Source organism: Lottia gigantea, assembly GCF_000327385.1.
Source record: "Lottia gigantea unplaced genomic scaffold LOTGIsca_67, whole genome shotgun sequence".
NCBI classification, from domain to species: domain Eukaryota; kingdom Metazoa; phylum Mollusca; class Gastropoda; family Lottiidae; genus Lottia; species Lottia gigantea.
In genome coordinates, this window is record NW_008710284.1 from 922,526 (window position 1) to 938,382 (window position 15,857).

Here is a 15,857-nt window from a genome sequence, read left to right on the forward strand (position 1 = left end):
AAGCATATCCTAACTTAAAGTTAACTAAGAATATCATATACAAATGGCCTAACTGTAGTGACTGTTTTATTTCATACATATAGCCTTCTAGTTTCTATTTTACACTCAACTCTTCTCGGTCATTACTCTTTCAAACTTTTCAGATTCTTCTAAACTCGACATTTTTAAAATCTTATGTCATTTAAGTGTTGAAGTTTTTCCTCTTAGAGTGGCCTAAGTGCTGGAATTGTACTTGTCAAGCTAAAGAAGTCCTCTAGTACATTTAAGAATATTAATCAATTAACATCGAATTCCCTCTGAAAAAAAACTGTCCATTTTCTTCTACTAATGTGAATTACTTCAATTTGAAAGGATTATCAATCTAAGGCTGTTAGCACATAGAATCCTGATATTTGAAGTGTTAAAGGGATTATTTCGTCCGATGCTGATGCTATGTTTCCCACTATAAGAGTCTATAAGAGATTTTCACCATGTCTATAAGCAGAAGTGATTCGAAAACCAGAACTGAAATGACAATCTTGTTCACAGCAAGCTAAGCTAAAGTCAATATGCCCTTGGACTACTTTTGTCTCATTTCAGATCCAATGAAAAGAAAGAGAAAAACCACCCATCCGATTTCGATCATCTCCGCCAAGTTCTAAATGAAGTATTTGCTCAATCCCTCCCTTGACACAGGCCTGTAGCCAGACTTGATTTTTAGGCAAATAATATATCCGGAGGGGCAATGGGGTATAGTGTTTAGTTAGCAGTAACGGAATGTGTCGGTTTTCATAATTTTTGGCAATATACTTTTCCTGAAAGGAGGGTGGAGGGGATGGGTGCGGCCCTGTAGCTACGGGCCTGCCTAACCCGAAACCTACTAACAGTTCTACTGACACCTTTAGATTATTTTTGTCCTTTAAGTTAAATAAGACTGTCCTGTGTTAACCTTTTTAAAAATCTAAAAACTGTGAAACGCCTTTCGTATCTAATCAAAGTTGTTCAATTAAGTGAATAAAAAAAGTAAGAAATTTACATTATGTAATGAAGTGTTTACAAACTCTATTTTCTCTCCTAATTGATTCACAGACAGTCTCAATCAATTCCTTTAACTGGTACCCTAGTGTGTTCGCTTATCACTATATTAACGAAGTTATAGGTGGGATGGGGAGACCGTTTTATCATTTGCTGCATTGTTTGCAGTGTGCAATGAGAGAGTTTGTCGGGACAACGACATAAGCCCTCTCTTGGCAACTGTCTAGGGAACTTGATTGAAAGACGTACATCCTTAAGGGTGGGTTGATCTTAGTGTTCAGTCGACTCAGAGGCAGGGTTTTCGGTTTATAAAATCAGGCGACAGACCAAAAGACCAAGACAACTATGAAATTGTAGCCTAAATATATAATATTTTAGAGAATCGTTCCAGCTGTCTACATACTGTGGGCCAAAATCCATTACAGAATAAAGATACAATTTCAAATATCTCTCACGGAATCGATTGAAAACTGAAAGATAAATGATCCTGACCCACGTTGGTAGGGGAAAATTGATTTTGTGTTTAGTAGCCTAAAGCCAGTCATGAGAGAGTAGGGCCTATGCTAAGGGATAAAAAGTGTGTCTGGAAATGAGGGATGGATTATATTGCGGGAAGGAATTCAAAAAATTCAATTTTGGAGCTGTTTTGGCCTATTCTTTTTCAATTTCCAACATTCGGTGTATCACTCACGTAGGCCTAGGCTAGGCTCCCTGCATGGTCTGAGATAGTGACACAGTGTGTCGCAGTCTAACGGGACAAAAAGGGGGGAATTTCGCAACATTTCACTGTTTCAAAAATTCAGACAGAATCGGCAATTAAATTGTTTACCTCTGAAGTAATGTATATCGGATTTTAGGTGGTCTTTGATGTCTTAATCTATTTTTTTCTTATAATTTCGCACCTTTGTTTACAAACAAAGGTCGGCCATTTTAAGGCTGATGTATCAAGCGTTTTGATTGGCTGTTTTAAGATAACGTTGTCCACGTGTGCATTGAGAGTTATCTCCCCTTGACAACCCAATTATATTCCCGCCAGGTGACACAAAAGAAAAACAAACAACGGTAATTTTCAAATTTTAAGGCTTTTCGGGACTTAAACACGCAATTTTCTTCTGGCAAGTGAAAAAAAGTAAGCGAAAGTAATAATTACGACAGCTACAATCGTCTTTTTAAATTAAAATCGACAGACAATGTAAAAACAAAGCAGTACAATCGAATTTTTACAATCGTGTTAATAGTCAATTTCCCCTAGGCCTAATCAAAATGGTCCTAAAATTCGGTCAAAATGTCCACCATAATCTACTCCAGCCCTTTCGCAACACAAATCCTTGCTTCAAGCAGCTTGAATTACATGCAAAGTGAACCCCTTTTCTCTCTAATTGTGCATTTGATGCCCCTAAAACTAAAGGTTTTCTCCCTTGTGTAAATGAAATGTTTTGGGGTACCGGTAGCCTAATTCACAAAAGGCATAAAACAAACACACTAAACAAGAATTATCAATATTTATTGCTTGAATACAACAAAAATATAAAATTTAAATTGATTATAAAAGAAATGATGATATTGAATGATAAAATGAGTCATGATTAAAATGAAAATTATGAAATAAAGTTAAAAATTTGTAAAAGGTAGAGATCTAAATATTTGTTCATAAAAAGGCAAGAAGTATTAGTTTACCATACAGATATTAAAAAAACCCACAATAATAAACTGCCAACCTCCCAACAGACACCTGCCATTGTTTCTAACACAATCTGCTTGCCAACTAGACACATTATTTTTGTATAATTTGACCCTCTAAATAAATAAGCCAATTATTGAACCCCTCCCCCCTCCATTCCAAAGTATTTGATTCTGTTAACCTACATCATTTAACAGTGGTTAATTTAGTCAAATACACCACATTCTTAACCTGGGACATATTCTCCAAAACTTAACTTAAATAAAAACCAGAATTGTAAGACAGTAATCTGATTGGATAATAAAACAAAATTTAAAATCAATTGTAGTGATTAACCATTCAGATGACTGGAACACTAAAATTATCTTAAATTGAGTTTTCAAGAATAAGGCCCCTGCTCTTTACAAACAAATTATATTCAGGAGTCCTTGGGTATCATATCTTCATGCCTCCATTCCATCTTTTTGCACTTTTCCCTTTCAACCAATTAAAAGCCTGTGAATGGGGTAAGTCTATACATGTATCCAAGCGTATAGCTAGCCCAGGGTCTCAGGGAGGCCAAATTTTTTGAAGGGGGGCTGAACTATAGCCACTTAACAAGTCTTTAGGTCATCTAAATTTTTCAGGGGGGCTCAAAATTTTCTTTGGCGGGGTCTCTTCCCCCCCAACCTCCCCCCTGTCCCCTCTCTAGCTAAGGGCATGCATGTATCAATGAAGTGAAGTCTTTAACTCTCTCTTTAACAAATAAACAGATTCATAACAATTACAAAAAAACACTTCTAGGTCCTGTCAAATCATACAGCTAGGAATTACAATCAGACATGACAGGCTGATACCAAAAAAAAGTCCCACATTCATGTCTAGAAAACACACTCATCATCATTCAGGATTTCTAAGAGGTCATATGTAATCCCTAGTCAGATGCACAGTTTAGCCAACCCTAAATAAAACATCTTAAAACACGTTCACTCTTATTCTTCTCCTCATGGCTTCATATGAAAGTATTACACCTTTTTAGAAAATATCCATTATTAAATTCCAAAACACAACACGACAGTTTCTTTCACTGTTCACCACTCTTAGTCTCAAAAATCTGTCATAGGATAAACCATAAACAAAGACCATCCTGAATAATTCAAATATTCACTTCAAAAAAACTAATACACTTGTTCCTTTCACTTCGTATGAGCCATCCTCTGGAGTCTGCCAAGGGACAGACCATAAAACATTTCAAATATGGGCCTTCTACTCTCTTCACAGAACATAACTTCCTAACTTGGAATGGTGTGAGATAAAATTCCACTAAAAGTTCCACACTCATCATTCTGCTTCATCGTCAGACGTTGATTCCATATCTCCCGAAAATAACGCTTCCGTTAAAATCTCATCCACGTTTTGAGCGAGATCCAAGATGGCCGAAGATTGGCACTCCGAAATGAGTCTCTCTACAATATGTTCTATATGATGATCATGAAAGGCCTTCACAAAAACAGGATCTGAAATACAGAATTCAAATTACTAATGGTAGATAACTCTAATTTATAACAGAGCAAATTTGAGGCATAATATATATAAATTGCCTGTTATAAACTTTACATTAATGAGTGCTAGGGCTTTTCTAATAAAGCATCTCTGAAAATTAATTTGTTTATGCCTACAACCTATTGATATATGTAGATTAGAAATATCCACCTGTATGTCCCTTTTGCAAACTTAAGCACAGTAACATGTCCATTCTGATTCTCACCCTTTTGTAAAAATATCCTAGCACCAAGGTTATTTTGAAGACAGTTTAGAATCAAAAATATACACACATACCTTTGAGAAGTTGTCCGAGTGTCCAGAGACCAATATGTACAAAGTTATCATCACTGGACTTTAAAAACTTGTCTATATACAGCACTATTCCTAGTTTATTGGTTTCTTTAATAGACTCTGGAATACCTGTTAATACACATAATCAAAATTAATATTAAACTTAGAGGGAAGTATCAGATAGTATCAAAATAACAAACATTGTGTTAAAAATTCTCTATCCTTGTGTGCACTGACTTATCAGTTTTATAACATGATTCTGAGTTTTTATATTAATGTGAATTTCATGTGCTTGTAACTTGCTTGAATATTTCAAAACTTTTAAACATTAAGACTCCATTTTATATCCTATCCCTTCAACTATAACAAACTAATGTTGATTGGATAAATGAAGCCAGTTACTCAATCTTGCTGGTTGTGAAGAGCTAACAAACTAATGTTCAGTGATAAAAGGACCTGGTCAGTCAACCTTTCTGATTGTAAAAGGCTTAAAAAAAACGGCTTACCATATAAACTAAGTTGACCAATAATGCCTGCACTGTTATACTGGACGTCTGAACTGGGTGAAAGAGAGGCTAGGGACACAAGACGGTAGAAAACTTGACCTTCCTGAGCTGTTAATAACTTCCTCTTAATGAAATCTAAAACAATAAACATCAGGTATCATGATATACACTGTTATAGGAATTAATATTGTTAGTCATATCTACTGATAAAAAAATACAGAAATATTGTGATATATTAATATATTAATGCTAAATATTATCTACTTGAGCCAATATCTCCCAGCTGTAATTAGTGGGTTGTTTAAATATAAGCAGGGGTGGGGAGTAATGCCACGCTACATTACTATAAAAAGGATATTCTATGATACATATCATGATAAAGGTTAATAGACAAATAGGAACACTTCATTTCAACTGTATAAGCCATAGAAGACTTCTTACGTTGTTTGACAACCTTCTCTCTCTAATACAATATTCATTAACAAACAGGAAGTACTTACTCTCATCTGCCATGACAGCTAGTACTGCTGTGACCTCCACCAATACTACTGGCTTGGTGTCCATATCTAACAAACTGTGGGTCAGTGCTCCTAGACAATCAGCCTCTATCACAGCCTGGGTCAATAGAAATTGGAAATAAATACATGATCTAAGACAGGGAGAAATAGTTAGGTTATCTTCACAAGCTATTACAATATTAAGGCTTAGGGTTTACAGATCTTCTGTCAAGGCCTCTGTTTGGCTGTATTTTCTTGCACACAATCCAATCAAAATGCTTCATTTAGGCCTACAAATTACCTTGATATAAAAAAAAGGTGGCTATTGCAGTCAAGGATTAAGACGAAGTTATGCTAATCAATGATTGTAAATTCAGATTAATACATACTTGCGTTTGATCTCCCACCACTAAATTACGTAAAATACCAGCCGAGTGGCGCTGAGCCTCAATATTGGTACCAGTCTTTAAAATATAACACAAGTCTGCCAGGAATCCCTGTTTGACTATAGCTGCCTGAAATTAGAATCAAAACCTTTGACTATCCATGTCTCTTCAAGCTATTCACCTTCCATCTAATACTACAAGCTATCTTTCTTCTGTCTTTAGGGTGTCCTTGTTTACTACTGCCACTGCTAATTCTCCGTCTTTGATTATTTCCAGGTTTTGATATTTACATGGTGCCAGGAGCCACACCAAAGATGTGATATTGAAGTACAAGAAGAGAGGCATCACATTGAATTAAAAAGGGCTTTTATAGCAGAGGTACGTAAACCTAGGGGTACCAGTATCAGCCCTGCCCTGGGCATACTTACAGACATCAAGAGAGTATCTTAGTAGAGTTTTAAATCATTAGTAGTTGTTTAGTATATTAGACAAAAGGGTAATATGGCATTGAAAGGAAAAAAAATGGGTAAAGCCGTGCCAAGTCAGAGTGTAGTGAAACTTTGATTAATTTCACAAATAGATTTTAAAGAATATAAATTTTGACTGAAAAGTCGAGCAACAACATCAACTTGCCTCGTTAGCCTTCAGTATTGAGAGATTACGAAGACACCCAACTGCTGCTCCTAGTGTTTCTCGGCTAGAATTACGAATGACTTTCATTAAGGGATCCAAAACCCCAAATCTCACCATCCAAATCTGGTTGTCTCCTGTAAATAATGGAGAAAGTTTCTCTAGATTTCGAGTGGGAAAAATATCATGAAACATGTGCTACAGACTGAAATATTAATAATAAAACTTTGTCCTTTTGGGTAGGACAGAAAATTGAACACAGTGTTCTAAAGACCGAATGATCTTTAAAAATTGAAAATGGAACCAAGATAATTCTATCACTATCTTGAAAAAGTTTCCCTCATTGCACACAGCACCCTTTAACAAATTGCCTGTACATTAAGATATACCAAACAGTAGCAAGATAATATCAGTTTATGGAATAACTATTGCACATTGTGAATAAGTTCAAATATATAACTATAACTTACCGTCTGAAGCGAGATTTCTTAAAGCATAACTTGCTTGACATTTTACCTGCAAGATAATTATTTTATTAAGAAAAACAAACAGCTATATCACTGACTTCTCTTCTCCTGTTTCCAGTCCAGCTGTCTTGTTGAGGGTTTTTAACTAAGAAGTTGTATTACCTTTTCTCTTCTGCACGCTAATAATTTGATGAGATCGCGAATTATGTCATGGTTACCAATAGCAACCATCATAATACGATGTATATCATTGACAGCAATATTACTGAGAGCTGCGGCACTGTAATACTGTACTTCTTCATCATTGGATGATAATAATAGTATCAGTATTGGTAACGCCCCCTTGTCTACTAACTCAGCTCTGTTTGATTCTGTAAGATTAAAATAAAAGCCTATCATTGGATGATAATAATAGTATCAATATTGGTAACGCCCCTTGCCTCCCTGAGCTTCAGCCCTTTGGGCCTTCAATTGGAGAGACACGCCACAAGGCCTTTTCTAGTTACGCTCTCGCTACATTCATACGATGGATTTGTATGGTTTAGACTCAGTCATTAACTTACCTAAATGAGTAAGATTAAGAACTGCGCCAGCTGCATTACGTTGTACTCTGACATCACTAGAATTAAGTAAACGTAGTAATGGTATGATACCATTCTCTGTTGCTATAGTTTTCTTTGTTGAATCTTAAACAACAATGTATTAAAGTGTTTGGCTTCCCTCAATCTTACAGATAATTGTTAAAACAAACTCAAAGTGCCAAATTGGCATCTGGTCTAAATGGCTGATAATGATATTGTGGGCTTGTCAATTTGTCATTCCTTATGAGAGTCCACATAGCAATTTATTGGTATTCAGTTTATCAACTGGCATCCTGTTTATTTTATGTAGTTTGTTTCCTTTCGGAGAGTTCACATAGCTAATTATATTTAAGTATTTGATGAAGTCTTTATAACATACCTGTTGTGGCCAGGGTAGTGAGACAGCCACAAGTATTACACTGTACCTCTGTATTTCGTGAATTTAACAGTAATATCAGTGGCAACAGAGCTCCACTGTTTACTAGTACTTCCTTATTCTCTCCTATAAAATATAGTTTATTCTCTATTATTTTGAGAGTTCTACATCAGAAATCATTGTACACTGCATGACATAACTGTTTTTATTAGACACAGGGTTACTTCAGTGAGATATATAAAAAATTGGGGGGAATTTCTTGAAAAACTATGTGTACTGATACTTGATTTTGGTATTATCAACATTTTATTCTTCTGCAATTTGAAGTGGTAACACCCTGCAAAACCTTGCTATTAGAATCAATGGGGAAGTCTTTGGTATATGTATCAAAACAATTGCCTATTATGGACACACCCAGTTTGGCAAGTAAAAAACTTTGCACTTCACACTAAAATATATGATATACGAAAACAAAATCTTGTCTTACCTGGTCCATTCAATATAAAGTTACTCATAGCCAGGGTGGTTATTTTCTGAACCTGAATATCACTAGAGCCTAGTAACTCAACCAGAGGAAGAGCTAGAGACTGGGTTAGTGGTGTTTTTACTGAAAATATTCATAATGATATCTTTAAATTGATAGTATTGTCCATGTTTTTTAACGTTTCCACTAATCGCTTTCTTCAGAAACACTTGAGAAGTTTACAATCATATTGAAAATCCTCAAAGAACAGGGCCTACATTTTCTGACTCTACTGCAGCTGACGATCAATAGCTATCAGAGGTTGGAAGAGAGACAGATGTTTCAGACAAGCTTGGCAAGTGTAGTAACATCCAAATTGTATTGTAATCCCATTGCCACTGACTTAAATCTTTACCTCTATCAGCTATTTCTGTATAACACAGTGCTGCTGATCTCTGGAGTTCCTCATTGTCAGAGAATGTTAGAATTGTCAGAGCTCTGATATGTTCCTCAGTTAACTTGGTCACTTTATCAGAATCTGGAAAGATACCAATTGATAAATACAATTCAATGTCTAGATGTTAAAATTCAATACTTCTATTTTAAATGTTGATTTCGGTACCTTCATAATAATGTATTAGGCACAGTTGTCTGCCAAGTTTCTAGTAAAAACAAATTAGATTGCTAGTCTTTGTATGTGTATCAAGAAGACTTTATCTGGCCTGTAGCAACAGGAGGGCAATGGGGCCCCTCCAAATATATTACTTCCCCCTCCAGATATATTACTTGCCCCTCCAAACAATCAAGTTTGGCTACAGGACTGGACTTGGGCTGTAATATACCATTCTGATTTCCTAAACAACATCAGGAATTCCTGCAATCCCAAAAATATTAAAACAAATATGATTTTTGGATCTCAATTGACAACTTAAATGTATCAAATTGATGGCTTACCACTAGAATTAGATTCTAGATAACTAAGAAGATTTTCTACAGCCTGTTTCTCATTATCTAACAGCATAGTATCATAGTCATCACCATTGAGACCATTATTAGCCTGGGGTCCAGGATAACACCCACATGTAAATATACATAGACAGTATTTTAACATTTTCTGTAGGAACTCAATAACTTCCTCTATTGGTGTTGGTTTGGGTTGTTCTATTTTTATATCGAACTCCTTCATCATTACTGTATGCTGCAATAACAGAATGAATGAATGAATAGATAAATGCTGGAATAACAGAGTGACAAAATGAATGAATGAACGAGTAAATGCTGGAATAACAGAATGACAAAATGAATGAATGAACGAGTAAATGCTGGAATAACAGAATGACAAAATGAATGAATGAACGAGTAAATGCTGGAATAACAGAATGACAAAATGAATGAATGAATGAGTGAGTGAATGCAGGAATTAAGTAAATAAATAGATAGAGTTAATGCCGGAGTAAATCATAGAATATGTAAATGATTATGTAAGTAATTCAAATATGTAAATAATTAAATTCGAAATTATTAAATGAAACCTTACACTTATTTTCTAACACAGATAAATCCCAAAATGCTAGAAAAACTTTTCCAAAGAACAGAAAAAACTAGTGTTTAAAATTCTAAATGTAATAAACCTTACACTGTTCAGCACAGATAACTAAAGAAAGGAGTTAAACCCCACACTTGTTACTCAAATAACTGTGGTTAATTCTAAACAAAAAAATTATTATAGTCCAATATAGTTTTAAAATATCTGTATTAACCATCTGATGTATAAAGCTTGATCCAGTTCATTAGTAACAAAGAAAACATATAAATACATTAGACTACAATACTTAAACTGTGTCAAATGACACCATTTATAGAAACTAGGTGAAAACTATTATGATGACCTAGTTATTAACAGGTGCTTGTTTTTAAAATTGGTATAAAATGGTCCAATAAAAATACTTATACATAGCTGATGAGTTGGGATGATGAGTTGCCAGTTTTTTTGGTTCAAAAAATCTATTCAGAATATTTCTTAGTTTATTTTTTAACATCAAGTTCAAACAGATAAAAATTTTAATGGTTCCTTCAGATGCTTAAGAGAGTTGTTGATATCTGTAATTGAAAACTTGAACCCCTGTCATACCTTGATGATTTCTATATTAACACAGACAGAAAGAGACAGTTGTTTATCTGTTTATAGGTCATCCTGTCCTAATTCTGAATATAAACCATTAGTAAAATTATAAATAGAACTAAATCACTCAGATATTATATAAGATATTCTCAGTTTGCAGCTGATAACACCCTTCTCATGATTCCAATTGATCCAGAATTTTGAAAAACCATTTGGGTGGGGTATTCTCTTCCTCTAACCCCTGTTTGAAAACAGAGAGATAGATCATGACATCACTTCTAAGAACTACTAACTCTAAACACTCAAATTGGAAGAATACAGGTGCATTGGGTCAGTAGGTCATCTATTTTTAGCTGCCATGTGCTCAAGCTAGTCTTAGCCAATCAGAGAAGATCTGATATTATTTTCTATGAATAAAGATCATCTATAATAATCAAGAGTATCAAGAGTGAATATTGATCTGAAAACTAAGGCAGGGGGTCTCCAAGATAAAATATTAAAATTATAAAGGTATGACTTGATACAATCAGCCTGTAGATTACTTTTAGCACAAATAGCTACAAGATGTGCACATTAAATATCCCTCGACAGTTTGAAAAAGAGTAGGTTAATGCCACTATTCTGTCTTCATTAGCCCAATTCGGTGTGGAAAAGTAGGATGTGAAACTCCATTCATTTTATTGAGTTCCAATGGACTTAAGTAGAGAAGTAGAACAAATTTCCTTTCAAGATAACTTTTCAGATAAATTGTGGCCAGATGAATTCAATATTTAAATAGCTTTTGTTATACTGGACAATAAAACTAAGAGTAGAATAGTATATATTGTATCATGATGTTCAATGTAGACTAGATCAACAATGTAGACACTTGATAAACATCAGTCCAGACTGTCATCAGGAAGTCCCGACAATATAACAATCCAGCAACACCTGTCAGACTGGTAGTTCATCTCAAATTTAATAGAATATTCAACAGAAACCTAGTCATATAGATCATAGAAATAAGTAGGTCAGAGTTCTACCAATGCACATGCAAACTGCTTCAACACTTGCTGCCTGATTAGCATCTATCAAGGAACATAAAATATTCAACCTAGCCTACTCTTATAACTCCCATTCCCCTTGCTTAAAAAACGGCTGTTGAAACACAATTTGAGACCTTTCTACTCCCCTAGCCTTAACCCTTTCAGTTGCTACATCATACACTATTCCTTTAATACAATAATCTTTCAACAATTCTATTCTATTTCTATCAGTTAACTATACCACATACAACTGTTCCTATACCACATATAATGCTTTAAAAAAATTATTTATTTGCTTCATTTTAAAATGTATCAAATTTCCACAGAATCAGAACTTCTCGGATTAACCCATTGTCGATACAAGATACAAATTACTACCAGTAATATAGAATTTGTTTGAAGCTTTCTTCAATGAAAAATGTAAATCAAATAACTCAAAAATTGTCAGTGTATTACCTTATTCTTTACTGACCTAAATATATCAGAAATGCTTAGGCTTTTAACTGTTTTCTCTGGTTTTTATTGTTTTTTGTGAGGTCCTTCTCGCCTTCAACACACGCGTACACTGCATCGTAAACAAAGAAAGTTTGTCCAGACTTTTCCTTTGTTAGCCCATTTACAATTAAGTCTTGTCAATCAAGACTAATTTTAAAGGGATACTATATCTATTTTAAGATTTCAGACCCAAATTAATTTATCATTTAAAGAGCCATTGTTCTTCATATCTTTCAGAGTTACGTGGTCAAGACAAGAACCAAATCTGCGAATTTTTTTTTTTACTTCTACTGCTTTCAAAATGGGTAAGAACTCTAATTAATACTTTGCATTATTCATTTATTCGGATGTTCGATTTGGATAGTAGACCTTGTCCTTTAGTTTTGTCAATTTTGAGGCTTCCTTATGTTTTAAAGATAAGCTAGGTATAAAATGGCACGTCTATCATTAATCTATCACTAGCATAAAATGCACGCGCATTATGCAATATGACCTACAAATTATTATTGATAAAAAAAGAAATTGGAAAAACATGATTTGACTCAGGCTACCTCTCTGTAAAGTTTTACTACATTCCCTTGTTAGATTCCGTAATGTGATTTATTTGCAGGTCTCTGTCCAAGTGCCGAGCCCCGACCACAAGAGATAGAAACTCAAAGAAACAATATCTCAGTTGTGAACAACAACACCAAAGTAGATAGCAACTTTTATGAGATTGGCGGAAACGATAGTCCAATAGAGGATTCAAACTCTATACGGAATGGTTTGGACGATTGTCCTACGGTGAGTGTCAGATGGCGGGTAACTAGTAGACTCCGGTTTCAGACTTTCGAAGGGTGATCTCCCTTCACCCTCCGAAAGCAGCGTCATAACCATGGCACCAGAGCCATTTTACAAGACCAAATCACAAATAGAACCACCACGCCGTGGTACCATTAAAAATAAATATACGCCCACATTAACAGAAACAGAACAACCCTTTCCTAGGTAGAAATTTTGCTTTGCATTCTATAAATATGACACTATCATTGTGCCCAATTTCAAGACTTGCTTTGCTTTCTATAAGATCAAATTGTATCCATTTACCTTGGATGAGCCTCTCTATCAAACAATCCTAATAGTTTTGATGCTATGGTTGTTATGATTTTATGTTTCGCCAACATATGTTTTTAACCAGTTTTTATTGATATTAAAATATAATCAAGAAGCTTGGGTGGGATTGATTAATCTTTTAATAAACGTTTACGAATCAGACGTTTTTTTGCGTGTTAACAATCACCAGCTGGATCATCCAACTTCTTGACGAAGTATCAGAAATATTCTAGGTCTGTACATTTTGGTGGAAGACACCCCTTCCTCACCAGCTGGACCCCCAAACTACTTAATGAAACAATAAAAATACCTAAGATCTGTACATTTGGGGAAAGATACCCCTTCCTCACTAGCTGGATCATCCAACTACTTAATGAAAGAATAAAAACCACCCAAAGTCTCTACATTTGGCGGAAGACACACCCTTGCTAAAATCGAATTTCCAATAATAACTTGATGGTATTGCTTTCACTCGGTTTGCAAGTCTCCTTTTAACAATTCTGTTCTATATTACTTTGACAACACAAACAATGTAGTTGTAGTTTGTACGCTAGTATTGGTTCTTTGACCAAAAAGACTTCCATGCTTCGACCCACTTTAACAACGGAAACTGCCATTGTTCCAAACCTGTTAGCAAGTTGAACACGATAGTACGTATGAATGCAATCATGGTTTATTGTCAAAACTGGTTCGTCATGCCATTGTGAAGTAAAAATTGAACATAATAGGGGTTGAATGACGAACAAGCACCTGTTTATCAAAACCAATCTTCACAATGTCAAGCTATTATAAACTTCGTATAACTTGACATTGTGAAGATCTAAATCTGGTTCGGAATGTCTCTCACTCCAATGAATCATCATTTTATATACATTTTAAAAAGTTAGAAAAAAACCATTTATATTAATTACTGATGTTATATAAGTGAAACATATTCATATACGCGTGAATACAAAATTGTGGAGCAATAGAAACACAGCTGAGTGTGATAAATTTAATGAACTTCTATTAACCCTTACCACCCGATCCTGTAAAATTAGCTGTTCAACTGGTGGGTATATATTTTATGACATTCGTCACTCTTACCACCCGATCCTGTAAAATTAGCTGCTCTAGGGTTTATATTTAGCTTTTATTATAAAAACGATCATGCTGGGGATATATTTTAGGACAATAAGTTTAAAAAACACTCATCCGATCCTGTTACCCTTACCACCCGATCCTGTAAAATTAGCCGCTTTAACGTTTATATTTAGCTGTTACTGCAAGAACGATCATGCGAGGGGATATATTTTAGGAGAGTGCCAAGGGGCTCATTCACCTCGTGTTAAAGCCAGAAGGTTTTCTCCAGATCCGAAATTTAAAATGTTTATTGATTTGTTTAGTTATGTCTGAAAAGAAGGTGAACAACATCTGAAACAAGATGGATACGATTTGTTCAAGAGGACCCTTTCTCCTGACTGATCCTCGACCACACCTCTTGGCAATTATCTTTTCAGCTTGCTCGACTGGAACAATGAGAACTGATTACTTATTAAGGTTATCACCCTTTCACACGCCCATCGAGACTAGATTCCATATTTGGTACTCATTAGAATTCAAAAGACTTGCTTACCTGGCTTCCCTTTCGTCTTTTCCTTGCCTCCATGACGACCTTTTCGTGATACAGCTATTTAAACCACTCTATTTCGAAAAGGAAACAATTCTCGCGAAAGTTTGCAGACGCTGTTTAAGGGGATTTGGTTTAAGTCTAATTTAGAATTAGCCCTTTAATCACTGGTTATTAGGACAGACCTCGTCGCGAAGATGCTTCCGAATTTATACACGAATTGAGGTCCTTAGCAACAAGGTTAATATACAATATCGACCACTTGCAAGTTCTCGATGCATAAACGTATGTTTTTGTGCTGTGGTGTTCATATATTTAGCACTGTCTCCTACTCTCGACACCACACGTCTTGGAATTCAATACCACAGACAGCATCACAAACATCAGGATTCGAAAAGCTTAGAAGCATATCAGTATCAGCTTTCAACCGTTGTTCGTCAGGATCGCATGCGGTTTACAGTGATTACGATTAATCTGTCCTAGTTCAGAACTCCAGTGATGTTGTTTCTATAAAGAATCGCCCTTTGTTAACAGCTCTGCAGTCTTCTGCTTCGTACCTGGTTTAGATTATCACAATGGCAGAAGGAAGCGACATCCGATCTATTGTTATTATCATCAGCTCGTCACGCTTATTGGATATTCACGACTATAGTCTCGAATATAATAGTCATTGAATGTCAATGGAATGCTTTCAGATCCCAATCAATATAGCTGCACATTGTTTTGTTATGACCACCACAATCATGCAATCATTTTGCCGTGGAATATCAACTGCAGTTATCAACATTACAATTTCTCTAATATTAAAAGCAGCTAATTGGATATCGGAGAGGGTGTCTGGTAAATCGTCTCTTTGTTTTAATAACGTTCATATTGATCAGAACACGACTTCATGTGAACTTCATAATATATTCATTCATAAATCTCGTTACGGTCTACATAGTTGCAAGTCAGGAGGCAACGACCATAGTTAGTTATTCTATTGGTTAATCAAGCCTACCATCTCGAATATCCAACAAGATAAGATCAGTCCAATATTTAGTTTTGTTGTGCGGTTTCTAGGAAAGCAATTCTGACTCTCTTCTTCTTCACTGCGGT

At 35.1% G+C, this 15,857-nt stretch overlaps 1 protein-coding gene across 1 annotated transcript; it reads right to left on the reverse strand.

Annotated features, from left to right (window-relative positions):
* Nucleotides 1-5,851: 5,851 nt before the first annotated feature.
* LOTGIDRAFT_129957 (hypothetical protein) lies at nucleotides 5,852-9,527 on the reverse strand (the record flags this gene model as incomplete). The annotated part of the gene is made up of 9 exons (XM_009065039.1): nucleotides 5,852-6,024; nucleotides 6,529-6,666; nucleotides 7,000-7,045; nucleotides 7,159-7,367; nucleotides 7,560-7,682; nucleotides 7,957-8,076; nucleotides 8,441-8,560; nucleotides 8,832-8,942; nucleotides 9,371-9,527. 9 exons carry the CDS (start codon nucleotides 9,525-9,527, stop codon nucleotides 5,852-5,854), a joined length of 1,197 nt encoding a protein of 398 aa, XP_009063287.1.
* Between the last annotated feature and the right edge of the window lie 6,330 nt (nucleotides 9,528-15,857).